This window comes from Melozone crissalis, unplaced genomic scaffold (genome assembly GCF_028551555.1).
Source record: "Melozone crissalis strain CALT ecotype California unplaced genomic scaffold, PUWL_Pcris_2 ptg000247l_1, whole genome shotgun sequence".
Taxonomy (NCBI): Eukaryota; Metazoa; Chordata; class Aves; order Passeriformes; family Passerellidae; genus Melozone; species Melozone crissalis.
In genome coordinates, this window is record NW_026536006.1 from 1,149,523 (window position 1) to 1,165,391 (window position 15,869).

The 15,869-nt window shown below is 49.7% G+C and overlaps 1 protein-coding gene across 2 annotated transcripts; it reads right to left on the bottom strand.

The window, feature by feature from the left end:
• Positions 1-9,001: 9,001 nt before the first annotated feature.
• Positions 9,002-15,550, bottom strand: EIF4EBP1 (eukaryotic translation initiation factor 4E binding protein 1). Of its 2 annotated transcripts, none has more exons than XM_054294417.1 (3): positions 15,342-15,550; positions 11,135-11,305; positions 9,002-9,618 (listed from the first exon to the last, which is right to left on the bottom strand). In XM_054294417.1, exons 1-3 carry the CDS (start codon positions 15,487-15,489, stop codon positions 9,587-9,589), a joined length of 351 nt encoding a protein of 116 aa, XP_054150392.1. In that variant the 5' UTR covers positions 15,490-15,550; the 3' UTR covers positions 9,002-9,586. The 2 variants fall into 2 exon arrangements, with proteins under 2 accessions (XP_054150392.1, XP_054150391.1); XM_054294416.1 differs by having other exon boundaries at positions 9,002-9,621.
• Positions 15,551-15,869: the final 319 nt, after the last annotated feature.

Genomic DNA, 15,869 nt, shown 5'->3' on the forward strand with positions numbered 1-15,869 from the left:
GGGGATCAGTCTCTGTTTGGCCAAACAGATCAGTCCAGGTTTGGCCTGGTTTGGCAGCCCTGGACAGCAGGGATCAGTCCAGGTTTGGCCAAATTGATCAGTCCGGGTTTGGCCTGGTTTGGCCGAATTGATCAGTCCAGGTTTGGCCCGGTTTGGCAGTCCCAGGAGGGGGAATTAGTCTGGGTTTGACTGAATTGATCAATCCGGGTTTGGCCAAATTGATCAGTCCGGGTTTGGCCGGGTTTGGCCCGGTTTGGCAGCCCCGGGAGGGGGAATTAGTCCGGGTTTGACCGAACTGATCAATCCAGGTTTGGTCAAATTGATCAGTCCGGGTTTGGCAGCCCCAGGGAGGGGGAATTAGTCCGGGTTTGGCCAAATTGATCAGTCCGGGTTTGGCTGAATGGATCAATCCGGGTTTGACCCGGTTTGGCAGCCCCGAGACCCCTGAGACCTCACAGCTGGACAGGGACACGACTCAGGCCTGGGGACCCCCGGACAGCAGAGGGGACGGGCGGGAACCCAAACCCTGCTGTCCCTGGTGTCCCTGGTGTCCCTGGTGGCCCTGGTGTCCCTGGTGTCCCTGGTGGCCCTGGTGGCCCCGCTGGCCCTGGGCCATCCCCAGCCCGCCCCTCCTGGGACACCAGCCCCCATTCCACATCCCAGCCCGGGCTGATTATCCCCAATCCACATCCCGGGCGGCGGATAAACAAAGCGTGTCTGCAGCTCCCCCAGCTCAGCGAGCCCTCCCCGGGGCCGCTTCCATATCCCGAGAGCTTTCACACCGCCACCAGCCCGTCATTAGAGGGTCATTTGCAGGAGCTGTCCGAGGGTGGGCCGGGGGCGCGGGGCTGACCCCCGGCAGGAGGCAAAGCACAACCTGGGGGATGCAAAATTAAAGTATTTTGCCTTTTTTCTGCGCGGTTTTGCTGCTCACAGAGGGTTCCAAAGCAGGAGGATTTACACCCTCAATGCCCCCCGGGACCCCTGCCCTGTCAGGTTCTGTATCTCAGCCATCTCTGCCCTTCCATCGGGTTCTGTATCTCTGCCATCTCTGCCCCTCCATCACGCCTGCCTGGAATCCAGCAGAGGGTTCAAAAAGTTGTGGCGGGCCAAGGGGGAGGCAGCAGCCGTTCCCTCGGGTGGAAAAATAAAGGCCGGGATTCCAGGGCTGCAAGGAAAACATCAAAGTGCGCGGCAATGACAATAAAGTCGGGTTTAGGCGAGGATCTGCCTAAAGATGGGAGGGGGGATCTGATGTGAGCAGGGAGAGCTCTGGCCCTGCTCTGCCCCAATCTACATCGGCTGTGGGGCACAGGAACCCAGACATGAGGACAATAAATGGGGACACAGCCCCAGTCCTGCCCAGGAGCCTTCCATTATATTTTGGAATTGAAGGTGAAATGTAGTGCAGGAGGAGGAGGAGGGAATGCGATGGGCACAGGCAGCTTGTGATTATCATCCCTGCCAGGGGACAGTGAGGGAAAAATGCTCCAATTGTCTGCCTGGCCTTTCAGTCAGGACCCAGCAATGGAATTTCAGTGATGACACCTTTATCTGTCTGTGAAATACAAAGTTGTGTTCCGTGTCAGGTACAAACAGGTGACATGCGTGCTTGTGATTGCGAAATGTGTGGACCCCGACAATGGGAGAGCTGTGAATTCTAATAATAACTGAGGAAAATAAAGCATGGAAAAAGGCCTTTGAATCTATCTTCTGTTTGCAATTAACCCTAGTTGATTTAGGAGCATTGGAATTAAGGTGTTAAGGATGTTGCTTTTTGCCTGCATTTAATCCATAAAGAGCTCTGCAATAATAACCTTTTGAAGTATAATTTTAGAATATTACTTGTATCCTTGAAACTGTAGCTTCGGAATATATATAAAGGAAATATGCTTATCTCAGGCCTTATTGAAGCAGAGAAAAACAGCTTGAGAAGGGAAGATGAACATCACCTCAAGGGTTTATGGTTTGGACCAAAGGGAAACTGGACCACCACCATCTGGGATCCTCCTTTTGAGATACATCCTGAGAAATTAAAATTACAATAGTGTATAGAATCATGATGTAATAATTTGGAATAAAAATTGCTGATGAGCAAAAAAATTTGAAATAGAAACTGCTGAAAAAGCTGATAAATACCCTTATAAATACCTGTAACCATCAATTATTGGTGTGCAGTTGGAGGGGAAACTTCCCCCACTGTACCCAGCGCTGCATTGCTCATACTTTACCCATATTAAATAATAAATTGATTGCTGCTTGAATATTGGCTTAGTCAAGCTTCTTATTCATAACAATAATGTTATGAATTACTGAGATTTGAGATTTCAGGAACTGGCAGGTTTGTGCTCTGGGAAGGGCCGAGATGACTTAGGACACATAAAAAAGGAAGGAGTGAGAACAAACAGAGCCAGGGTGGCATTTGTACAAATGGTGCTTTAAAGCCTGGCCAGGCAGGTGGCGTTTGAGGGACACAGGGACAGCGGGCTGGGACAAAAAGGGGCTGGGATGGGAAATGCAAGGACAAAGCCAACTTGTGCCTGGACCTCCCTGGAGCATCCCAGCTGTGCCTCAGCCACCCACGGCTGCCCCCATCCCTCCCACGGTGCTCAGCCCGTGCCAAAAGCAGCTCCTGGGCCTGGGAGAGCAAGTGTGGGGTGAGGAACAGGGCCTGGGGAGCAGGGATGTGCCCTGGGATGCTGAGCTTGTTATGAACAAGAAGCTTGACTAGGCCAATATTCAAGCAGCAATCAATTTATTATTTAATATGGTTAAAGTATGAGCAATACAGCGCTGGGTAGAGTGGGGGAAGTTTTCCCTCCAGCTGCGCACCGATAATTGAGGGTTACAGGTATTTATAGGGGTACTCATCAGCTTTTTTCAGCAGTTTCTATTTCCAATCTTTTACTCATCAGCAATTTTTATTCCAAATTATTACATCACAAATCTATACACTATTGTGATTTTAATTTCTCAGGATGTATCTCAAAGGAGTATCCCCAGGTGGTGACGGTCCGGTTTCCAAAAGAAGAAAGACGAATCCCATCATGTGCGGTCCAGCTCCCCAGATGTGTGTCCACCTTTTAATTGCCGAGACTATAAATCTAGTAACAGTGATGTCCAGCTTCCCTTTGGTCCAAACCATAAACCCTTGAGGTGATGTTCATCTTCCTTTCTCAAGCTGTTTTTCTCTGCTTCAATAAGGCCTGAGATAAGCATATTTCCTTTGTATATATTCCAAAGCTATAGTTTCAAGGATACAAGTAATATTCTAAAATCATACTTCAAAAGATTATTATTGCAGAGCTTTTTATGGATTAAATGCAAGCAAAAAGCAACATCCTTAACAATGCTCCTAAATCAATCAGGGTTAATTGCAAACAAAAGATAGGTTCAAAGGCCTTTTTCCATGCTTTATTTTCCTCAGTTATTATTAGAATTCACAGCTCTCCCATTGTCGGGGTCCACACATTTCGCAATCACAAGCACGCATGTCGCCTGTTTGTACCTGACACGGAACACAGCTCTGCATCTCACAAGCTGCTCCTGGAAGGGCCCTGAATGTGAAAGCATGAGGGAGATGTGCCCCAAACCGTGTGGATGAAGGATGCAGCAGCTGGGGGTGTCAGGGGGAAGGGAGGGAGTGAAGGGTGAAGGACCAGAGCAATGGGATGCTGACACCACTTGGCCCCACACCACAGGTGGAAAAGTTTAAGGGACGGGCTTGGGACAAATTGCAGCAGAGCAGATGTGCTTTGTGCAGAGTGGAACCGAATTGATGAGCTTTTTTGAGATCAGTAAGCAAATATTTAATTAAAAAAAAAAACAACTAGAAATAAGGAAAAGTGTTGCTATCGGGACAACTTCTAACCAAAAAATATCTCTGAGGGACATGACATATATTTATTTGAGTAATTTTTGGTTGCCATACTGTACAGTTCCAGGCTTGAATAAATATGAATAAATATGAAGTATTTAACATCTCTTATTATCATGTTGTGATAACATCACCTCATCACATCAGGGCTTTGGTCAGGCTCTGTGTGCCCCCACAATGATCCCAGAGCAGATGTGCACATCCCCTCATCACATCTGGGCTTTGGTCACGCTCTCTGTGCCCCAAAAAGATCCCAGAGCAGATGTGCACATCCCTGTATCCCCTTATCACATCAGGGCTTTAGTCAGACTCTCTGTGTCCCAAAATGATCCTAGAGAAGATGTGCACATCTCCTCATCACACTGGGTTTGGCAGCCCCAGAGAGGGGCACCTCAGGGCTTTGGTCAAGCTCTCTGTGCCCCCAAAACCATCCCAGAGCAGATGTGCACATCCCCTCGTCACATCTGGGGCTTTGGTCAGGCTCTGTGTGCCCCCACAATGATCCCAGAGCTGATGTGCACATCCCCTCATCACATCTGGGCTTTGGTCAGGCTCTCTGTGCCCCCAAAACCATCCTAGAGCAGATGTGCACATCCCCTCATCCCCTCATCACATGGGGGCTTTGGTCAGGCTCTGTGTGCCCCCAAAACCACCCCATCCCAGATGAGCATTCCCTCATCACCTTGGGGCTTTGGTCAGGCTCTCTGTGCCCCAAAACGCTCCCGATGCACCCATGGCCCCAGGGCCTGCACCCAGCACCCAGCAGGACCCCGGTGACACCTGGCCAGGTGTTTCACAGGGTTTCCTCCCTCCCTCTGGCACAGGCACCTGGTGCTTTGATGCTCCCCCATCTGCATAAGCTGCAGATACCGATGCAAAGCTGCCAGAGCTGCTGCCGGCACACAGACGGAGCATTAACACCTCCAGCACGTGTTACCTCTTCTGCAGGTGGCAGGAATGGCATTTAAGGGCTTTACCTGCAATACCTGACACCCCCAAACACCAGGCAGCCACTTCTGTACCAGCACCAAAGGCCAACTCCAACAGCCATGGCTGGCCGAGGCTGAAATCAGCTCATTTCTGCTCAAAATGCCTGGAAGTGCAGGGGTGGCATCTTGGGGGATCCCAAAACTACCTGGATGTGCATCTTGGGGTGACACCTCGGGGGATCCCAAATCTGTCTGGATGTGCAGCTTGGGATGGCAGCTTGAGGGATTCTCAAACCTGCTCGGATGTGCAGCTTGGGGAATCCCAAAACTACCTGGATGTGCAGCTTGAAGGGGAACCTTGAGGGATCTCAAAACTGCCTGGATGTGCAGGTTGGGATGGTACCTCAGGGGATCCCAAAATTACCTGGACATGCAGCTTGGGGGATCCCAAACCTGTCTGGATGTGCAGCCCTCAGCTTGGGATGGCACCTTAGGAGATCCCAAAAATGCCTGAATGTGCAGCTCGGGGGATCCTAAAACTGCCTGGATGTGCAGGTTGGGGTGACACCTCAGGGATCTCAAAATTGCCTGGATGTGCAGCTTGGGAGTTCCTAAAACTGCCTGAATGTGCAGCCCTCATCTTGGGGGATCCCAAAATTACCTGGATGTGCAACTTGGGGTGGCACCTTAGGGGATCCCAAAACTGCCTGAATGTGCAGGTTGGGATGGCACATCAGAGATCCCAAAACTGCCTGGATGTGCAGCTTGGGGGATCCCAAAAGCTTAGGATGGCACTTCAGGGATCCCAAACCTGCCTAATGTGCAGCTTGGGATGGCACTTTGAGGGATCCCCAAATGGCCTGGATGTGCAGCCCTCAGTTTGGGGGATCCCAAAAGTGCCTGGATATGCAGGTTGGGATGGCACCTTAAGGGATCCCAAACCTGCCTGGATGTGCAGTCCTCAGCTTGGGATGGCACCTTGGAGGATCCCAAAATTGCCTGAATGTGCAGCTTGGGGGATGCCAAAACTACCTGGATATGCAGCTTGGGATGGCACCTCAGGGATCCCAAACCTGCCTGGATATGCAGCTTGGGATGACACCTTGGGGGATCCCAAACCTGCCTGGATATGCAGCTTGGGATGGCACCTCAGGGATCCCAAACCTGCCTGGATGTGCAGCTTGAGGTGGCTCTTTGAGGGATCCCAAAAGTGTCTGGATATGCAGCTTGGGATGACACCTTGGGGGATCCCAAACCTGCCTGGATCTGCAGTCCTCAGCTTGGGATGGCACCTTGGAGGATCCCAAAATTGCCTGAATGTGCAGCTTGGGACATCCCAAAACTGCCTGGATGTGCAGCCCTCAGCTTGGGGTGGTAGCTCAGGGGATCCCAAAAGTTCCTGGACATGCAGCTTGGGGTGGCACCTTAGGGATCCCAAACCTGCCTGGATGTGCAGCTTGAGGTGGCACTTTGAGGGATCCTAAAAGTGCCTGGATGTGCCTCTTGGGGGATCCCAAACCTGCCTGGACATGCAGCCCTCAGCTTGGGGTGGCACTTTGGGGGATCCCAGCCTTACCAGCACCGTGTATCCCCCAAACCCACAGCCCTGGTGACACAGGGACACAGCCCAGACACGCAGCCCAGGGAGGTGACACCCAGACAAACCCACAGCAGAGTGGGAATTCCTCGTTTTGGCTGGGCCAGCAGGAGAATCCCAGCACAAGCACAGGGATTCATCCCTGCAGAGCCTGCCCAGCCTCTCAGGGCTATTTCAGTCCTCCCTGCAGTGGGGGAACTTTGGGGAATTTACATCAACACGGGAAGTTTTCCTAAAACTAAAGCTGCAGCTGCACCACAGCCCAGCAGTGCTATTTTAAACCAAAACCACCAATTTAAAATAGAAAAAAGTCAGTCCCAGCTGCAGCAGCTCCTCTCTAAAGCATCCTCAGAACCCAGCTGAGACTGATAAAGTCACACCTGAGGGCAATAAAATTTGGATTTGTTCCCATTAAGGTTTCAGAGAAAGGCCTCAATCTTATCTTCGAGAAATGCGGGTTTATCTGCAGCAATTGCTTTGTTCTGTTACTCATTATGGAGGGTTTGCATATCATAATGTCACCACCGAGCATCATTAGCAGATATTTAAATGCTATCTGCAAAAGCTGGTGTGCACAGACACTCCCTGTGGTTTTTGGGAAGTCTGAAGTTCAGGATTCTCCTCCTCTGAGGTGCTTCCACCCCCCAGCAGCAACACAGCAACGTTTTACAGACTCTGTGAGATTTGATAAATACCCAGACTACATTTATCAAACCTCACAGGGGCTAAAAATGAAGATATTTGCTCTGAGGACCCAAACAGCAAAATTAATTTAAACTATTTAAAATTTATTAATTTTTATTATTAATTATTTAAATTTATTATTATTATTATTATTATTATTATTATTATTATTATTATTATTAGTATTATTAGTAGTAATATTATTATATAATACAATTACTTAATTATTAGAATTAAATAATACATTTAATTATATATTTATATATAATTATATAATTAATAATATATAAAATATATGTTGTTTTAATTATAAATAAAATAATTATTATTTAAATTTATTATTATTAATAGAATAGGATTATTATTTAATTATATTATTAGAATTAAATTCTATATTTAATTATATACATTTATATGTAATTATATATTTAATAATATTTAAAATATATATTATAATTAATTATAACTAATATGATTATTATTAAGAATTATTATTAATAGAATGTAATTATTTTAAATTATATTATTATAATTAAAGTATATATTTAATTACATACATTTATATATAATTATATATATTTAATAATATAAAATATATTATTATAATTAATTATAACAAATATAATTATTATTTAAATTTATTATTCATAATAAAAATTTATTAATTTCTCTGATGAAAATTCCCCTCTCAAAACCAGACTGTTTTTGTTCCTAAACCTCTTCCCCAAAGCTCTTCTCCCTGCCCACCACAGGATAAAAAAGAGAAGCAAGGCTAAAGCAGCAGGGAAATTCCACCACGGAGCACAAACCCAAGCTGGCACATGTCAGAAAAATCAGAATTACAGTGGCAAAACTGGAGGGCAGCACAGCCAGGAGCCCTCCAAGAGCCTCCAGGTGAACTGAGCCCAAACATTCCCACCTGCAGCTGAGCCAGGCTGGAACACAAATTGTGACAGAACCTTCTGGAAGCTCTCAGGGTCTCAGGTTTTGGTTGATAATTGCTGCCTTGAGATGTGCAGGATGTCTCTGCTTCGGCCCGTGCAACTGAAGAACGAGTCTGGACTCTTCACTTTTCTGTCTTGAGGTTGTTTATTAATTCTTATCTATAAAATTTGCTTTCTGCTCAGCAGGGCAGCCACAGGCACTCTGTGTTGTCCTTTTATACCACAAACTACGTACAACATATTTACACTTAATTCCCAATACCCATCACCTGTGTTAGACAGTGCACTTCTACTCTAAACCAATCCCAAAGAGCCAACATCACTGCAGAAAGTGGAGAACAAGGAGAAGAAGAAGAAAGGCTGGACATGCCCAGATTCCTCCATCTTGTCCCCATAACCCCCATACCAAAAATCCTAAAATCTACATTTTTCACCCTGTGAATATTTTATTATTACACCATTCAAAGCTGTGTGACTTTCAGGTCCTCATACAAAGTTGGTAACTTGCTCCAGGGGCCACAATCAAATCCCCAGGTGTTCTGGGCTCTGTGCCAGGGTCTCCGAGCCCCCTGACGGGGTCCTGGGCAACTCTGGACACCCGGAGGGATGTGCGGAGTTCTGACATCAGGGCACAGTTTTTGTCTCTGTTCTGGGGGCAGATCTGGCTCACCAAAATCCCTCAGGGACCAGGGATGCTTGCAGCCCCAGGGGACACCATTTAACCCCTCAGGCTGGCAATTCTTTGCTGAAATAAGGCACAGAAATCACATTTATTGCATTCATCTCCACACCAGCACGTGATTTTTATTTCTCCCTTAGACTGCATTTCTGCTACAGTATTTTGTGACAGAACCTTCTGGAAGGACTCGGGACAGTTTTCTCTCTGTTCTGGGGCAGATTTGGCACAATAAAATTCCCCCAAAGCCCAGGGATGCTTGCAGCCCTAGGGAGCACCATTTAACCCCTCAGGTTTGCATTTTCTTGCTGAAATAAGGCACAGAAATCACATTTATTGCATTCATCTCCACACCAGCACGTGATTTTTATTTCTCCCTTATATTGCATTTCTGTTACAGTATTTTGTGACAGAACCTTCTGGAAGGACTTGGGACAGTTTTTGTCTCTGTTCTGGGGCAGATTTGGCACAATAAAATTCCCCCAAAGACCAGGGATGCTTGCAGCCCCAGGGGACACCATTTAACCCCTCAGGTTGGCAGGTTTTTGCTGAAATAAGGCACAAAAATCACATTTATTGCATTCATCTCCACACCAGGAGACTCCACGTGATTTTTATTTCTCCCTTCGATTGCATTTCCATTACTGTTACAGTATTAAAATGATTAACAAAAAGCATAAAACTGGAACCAGAACCAAGGCGGGGCAGAGTTTCCCCTGCAGCACCCCTGGCCTGGCCCCTGGAACAGGACAAACCCTGCTCTCCTGAGGGAATATTCTGCCTTTCCCAGAGCAGGAAGGCACTCAAGGCATGGCTGCTGGTGAGAATCCTCCAGACAAGTCCTGCTGCTTCACTGGATCACTCCAGGCAGGTGTGTTTTTAGATGTCCATGTCAAACTGCTCCTCCTCACCTGCTGGGAGGGACAAAAACCACAGGTGAGGCCCCAAAATTCCACATTAAACAGCAAAGATTGCGGTGGCTGGCAGCTGTGCTTCAGGAATGGGGTGATTTAGGTTTAAAAGCTGCATTCAGGCAGCAGGGTTGGTGTGAAATTCAGCTTGTGAAGCTGTGCTAAAGGTGTCACTGCTGGGGGGGGGGGAATCTTTAAATAATGCCCTTTAAATAATCAATTCTTCCCCCTGGATTTCCTTGTAACAACCACACTGAGGACAGGCACATTTCACAGCCCTTATCCCACATTCTGACAGCCAGGAGCTGCTCCTGAGGACAGGAATTCTCTGGCCCAGCATTTCAGGGGTGTCCCTTGAGCCATTTCAGGTCACAGCACGAGGCAATCCTGACCCTGGAAAGGTTTTACTTGCAGCAATCACACAACAAGACCCTTTGGATCTTTGTTTTTAGAGAGAGGAGATAAATGCCTGCACTTGGTAGGTTCAGAAATAACCTCAAATAACTTTAAAAACAATTTTTCAAGGCAGCCTTGGCTCGTGTTGCTGCAGCAGGGCCTCAGAGAAGTGTCCCTGTCACTAAATGGGGTCAGAAACAGGCAGGAGGAATTTCCCACTCAGGCTGATATTAAAAACCTGAGTAAATCCTGCTCTGAATTGTAACTTGAACCTCCAGCAGCTGCAGCACAGCCCAGCTCAGGGAGAGGCAGCAGCAGCTGCTCCTCTGCCCTGCACAGGGCTCCTGATCCAACAGCAGCTTCCCAAAGGCGGAATTCATGGAAATCCTATCAAATTACATCCCAAAACTGCAAAAGTCACATTGCTGGGGATCCAACAACTGCAAAACCCTGTGACACTGAGCCCACTGAGACTTTCCAAGAAGTTTCTGGAGAACTGACCATGTTTCCTGGGAATCTCTTGGCTCCATTCCAGCTCAGGAACTTTTAGGAACCAGCAGAGCTTCCCAAATGCTGAATTAATGGGAATTCTATCAAATTATACCCCAAAACTGCTAAAGTAACACTGCTGAGGATCACACAACTGCAAAACCTGAGACACTGAGCCTTTCCAAAAAGTTTCTGGAGAATTTCCTGGCTCCAATCCACCTCTGGACCTTCTAGGAACCAGCAGAACTTCCCAAATCCTGAATTAATGGGCATTCTATCAAATTACACCCCAAAACTGCAAAACTCACATTGCTGGGGATCAAACAACTGCAAAACCCTGTGACACTGAGCCCACTGGGACTTTCCAAGAAGTTTCTGGAGAGTTTCCTGGGAATCTCCTGGCTCCATTCCAGCAGAGCTTCTCAAAGGCTGAATTAATGAGAATCACATTAAATTACACCCCAAAACTGCAAAACTCACATTGCTGAGGATCAAACAACAGCAAAACCCTGTGACACTGAGCCTTTCCAAGAAGTTTCTGGAGAATTTCCTGGCTCCATTCCAGCTCTGGACCTTCTAGGAGCCAGCAGAGCCCCTCAGAGGCTGTCTGGGCCCTGCTGCCTGCACTCACCTGCGCTCACTTTCTCCTCACAGCTCTGCACGTGGTGATTCTCCACCTTCAGCTCCTCCACGCTGGGGCTGGTGACTCCTGGAATGTCGGGAAGGTCGGAGGGAGGGGTTTTGGCACCGGGGGAATTGCGGCATTCCATCAGAAACTTCCTGTCGTAAATAATCCTGGTACCTGGCGGGGGACAGCATGCCATCATCATTTTTAAATTCCCTCACAGCCCAAAACGCTCAGTTTTGGGTATTTAGGTGGTAAATGTGATGCAGCACTTCAGTTTCCAGAATTCTGTGTGCAGTGACACTAAAGGTGACACATCAGGGACCCAAATGCTGCCCCTGGGCTCCAAACCCCAGGCAGGGCTGGAAGCAGCAGATCCAACCATTCCCACCTTGCCCAAGGTCACAGCAGCCCACAGAGCAAAGAGAAAATTGAATTTAATTCCCACTCATGGCCAGAAATGGGGCTGAAAGCTGCAGGTGGAATTCCTGCATGGACACTTCTCTCAGCACAGCAGCACTTACACACACCTTGCTCAGGGTTTACACAGATGGTTAAAGCTCCAAAGCTTCACCAGAAACCAGCCAGCTCCAGCACTGAACCGCTCTGTTCCTTATAAAGGAATTTATGCAAAGTGCTCAAAAACCACAGGCAGAACAGGGATCCCTCCAAACAATCATGCTCAGCACTCCATCATTTTTAAATTCCCTTACAGCCCAAAACGCTCAGTTTTGGGTATTTAAGTGGTAAATGTGATGCAGCACTTCAGTTTCCAGAATTCTGTGTGCAGTGACACTAAATGTGACACATCAGGTACCCACAGGGCTCCAAACCCCAGGCAGGGCTGGAAGCAGCAGATCCAACCCTTCCCACCTTGCCCAAGGTCACAGCAGCCCACAGAGCAAAGAGAAAATTGAATTTAATTCCCACTCGTGGCCAGAAAGCTGCAGGTGGACAGGTGGAATTCCTGCATGGACACTTCCCCTGGTCCAGCAGAACTTACACACACCTTGCTCAGGGCTTACACACATGGTTAATGCTCCAAAGCTGAACCAGGAACCAGCCAGCTCCAGCCTCCAGGCATGGATTTCTAGGAACAGCACTGAACGCCCTGTTCCTTATAAAGGAATTTATGGAAAGTGCTCAAAAACCACAGAAAAGGGATCACTCCAAACAGCCCTAAGCCAGCAAGGGCTGGCAAACAGTGTTTGCTTCCCCCTCTGGATCAGGTGTGTCCTGCTCTGCTCCCATTCCAGCCACAGGGAAAGGGATTTTTCCTTGTGCCCTCCCCAAAAGTGTCAACTAAAGTACACAAGTGTGGGCAAACAGCTCCTGCCACCATCTGTCCTGGCACAAGCAACTCCCCTTTGGTCTGAGCACTGTAAATATACAATAAATCCATAAACCAACACGTGCAGCAGCTGTGTTCCTGTGGAGCTCTGCCAGGGAGTTCTCAAAACACCAAAAAAAAACTTCTCACTGGTGATTCTGAACTCCAGTTCTTTCGGGAGGAGGATCCATCCCTACATTTAGCTGCCTGGGAGAGGGGTGTGGAGTTCCAGGGAGGAGAGGACAGGGATTGCTGGAACTGCAGCTCTGCAGCAGCAATGGGAGCTTCCACCTTCCTCCAACAGAGCTCCTGAGAGGCAGGGGGATGTGGCCAGGAGGAGCAGGGCAGGACAGGACACTCAGATGGAGCAGGACAGGACATTCTGATGGAGCAGGACAGGACACCCTGGGCAGGACAGGACACCCAGATGGAGCAGGACAGGACACTCTGATGGAGCAGGACAGGACATTCTGATGGAGCAGGACAGGACATTCTGATGGAGCAGGACAGGACACCCAGATGGAGCAGGACAGGACACTCTGATGGAGCAGGACAGGACACTCTGGGCAGGACAGGACATTCTGATGGAGCAGGACAGGACACCCTGGGCAGAACAGGACATTCTGATGGAGCAGGACACTCTGGAGCAGGACAGGACATGACACTCAGGTGGAGCAGGACACCTTGGGCAGGGCAGGACACCCAGATGGGACAGGACAGGACACTCAGATGGAGCAGGACAGGACACTCTGGAGCAGGACAGGACAACCTGGGCAGAACAGGACACTCAGATGAAGCAGGAGAGGACACTTTGGGCAGGACAGGACACCCAGATGGAGCAGGACAGAAACAGGACACCCAGATGGAACAGGACATGACACCCAGATGGAGCAGGACATGACACTCAGATGGAGCAGGACAGGACACCCAGATGGAATAGGACAGGACAACCTGGGCAGGACAGAACACCCATCCCAGGCTGTCACAGGCACCACGAAGCTCCTGCACCCACCCAGACCCCCATTCCCCACAGCTCTGGGTGCTGCCAGGGTGTGTTCAGCAGCAAAACCCACACTCCACGGCATGCTGTGCCCCCTGTGAGCCCCACAGGACAGACACACAGCCCCGTGGGTCTGTCCCCCAGCAGCTCTGAGTCCCTTCTCCCTTCAGCACCGCAGCAGGGCTGGGCAGCACGGCGTCCCCAGCACGGTGTCCCCAGCAGGGACAGCCCCGGGCACTGCCAGGTGGGCACACCCCGGCCACAAACCCAGCCCAGCTTCTCCTCCTGCTCCAAACACCCAGGACACAAAGGGCTGCCAGCCCCGGAGGGCTCATTACTGCACGCTGCTAATTGCCCATTTAATTTCTGCTGTGCTAATTGCTCATCTCATTTCTTTTTGCTGTGCTAATTGCTCATCTCATTTCTGCTGGGCTAATTGCTCATTTCATTTCATTTCTGCTGCATTACTCAGGCCTGGGGAAGGCTCCCACAGGTGCTACTGGAGCCTTCAGCAATTCGCTGCTTCCAGAGGAGGGAAAACACGTCCAGAACAACCCCAAACACGACCAAAACAACCCCAAACCCGACCAAAACCACCCCAAACCCGACCAAAACAACCCCAAACACGACCAAAACCACCCCAAACCCGGCCAAAACCACCCCAAAACCACCCCAAACCCGACCAAAACCACCCCAAACCCGGCCAAAACCACCCCAAACACGACCAAAGCCACCCCAAACCCGGCCAAAACAACCCCAAACACGACCAAAACCACCTCAAACACGACCAAATCCACCCTAAACACGACCAAAACAACCCCAAACACGACCAAAACCACCCCAAACCCGGCTGCTCTGCACACGTGAATCAGCAGTGTCACTTCCCCTTCTCCCCCTGCCATTTAACCCCTCAAATCCTGCCGGACAACAACCCCTCCGTGCCCTCCCAAGGTTTGTTTTTCTGCCTTCAGCATTCCTGGTGCTACACCCGCCTGGATAGGGAGGCAAAGGGGAGATCCTACAAGGTGTGGGGGAAAAAAATCACCCCAAAATCGCCCCAAAACCCGGCTTGGGGGCAGCAGAGACGGCTGGAATCCCCCACACTGACCTTGTGCCACCAGCTGGAGCTGGGGCCGCTTCTCTGGGGGCCAAAGTGGCGAAAATGGAGGGATGGGGACAGAAAAGTGCCAAAAATGAAAGGGATGGGGGCACAAAACTGCCAAAAAATGGAGGGATGGGGACACAAAACTGGCAAAAATGGAGGGATGGGGACACAAAACTGCCAAGGAGAGATGGAAACACAAAACTTCCAAAAAATGGAGGGATAGGGACACAAAACTGCCAAGGAGAGATGGTGACACTAAACTTCTCTGATAGAGAAACCCTTGGCAAAATCAGTTTATTACTTTTGGGGACACAAAACCTCTCTGGTAGAGGAACCCTTGGCACAATCAGTTTATTACTTTACTTAAGGACAAGTCCTTACAGGAGGTTCCTCTCCTGGCCAGCAAAGAGGGAAGGAGCCCATGGCGCGTTTGCAGCTCCAGAATTTGGAGCAGTTTGGGCTTGGAAATAAAGAAATAAAGAAAAAAAGAAATAAAGAAAAAAAGAAATAAAGAAAAAAAGAAAAAAAGAAAAAAAGAAATAAAGAAAAAAAGCCCCCAGGCTTTGCTGGCTGCCAGGGAAAACAGCAAATATTAGAGATTACAATTAATCAGTAACCACGGGGAGGCTGAGGCTGCTCCCTGCGAGGTTCCCCCAAACCCGCACCGAGCCCCGGTACCGGGCGGGAGCTCCCGGTTCCTATCCCGGGACAGGACGGGAGCGCTCCCTGCCCCTTGCTGCAACCGAGCCCTCCCTCCCGCCGCTGTCCCGGCGCTCACCGCCCGGCGTGGTCCCGAACACGGTGCCCCCCGGTGTGGTGCTGTAGTCGCCGGGCGGCAGCGGGGCTCCGTCGGGCAAGGCGAGGCATTTCCCGGGGCCCGGGATGTCACGGCTGGGCGTCTGCCCGTGGCAGCAGCGGCCCGACATGACCGGACCGGGACCGGCACCGGGACCGCGACCGGGAGCGGCACCAGCGCTGCCGCCGCCCGCCCGCCGCTTCCGGCCGGGGCCACGCCCCTTCCGCCGGGGGAACGGGAACGGCACGGGGCGGAGCGGGGGGTAGGCGGGGCCTACACGGGAGTGGGCGTGGTTTAACCGGAGGGGCGGGGTTATGCTAATAAACTGCGGTTTGCGGGGGGCGGGGTTTATCCTGGACGGGGTGGGGCTTAATGCTAAATGGGCGTGGTCTGGGCCGTCTCCCTTTTTCTCCCATTTTTTCCCATTTTCTCCCCCTTTTTTTCCCCTTTTTCCCCCCTTTCCCCGCCTTTTCCGCCGTTTTCTCCCACTTTCTCCCTTTTCCTCCAATT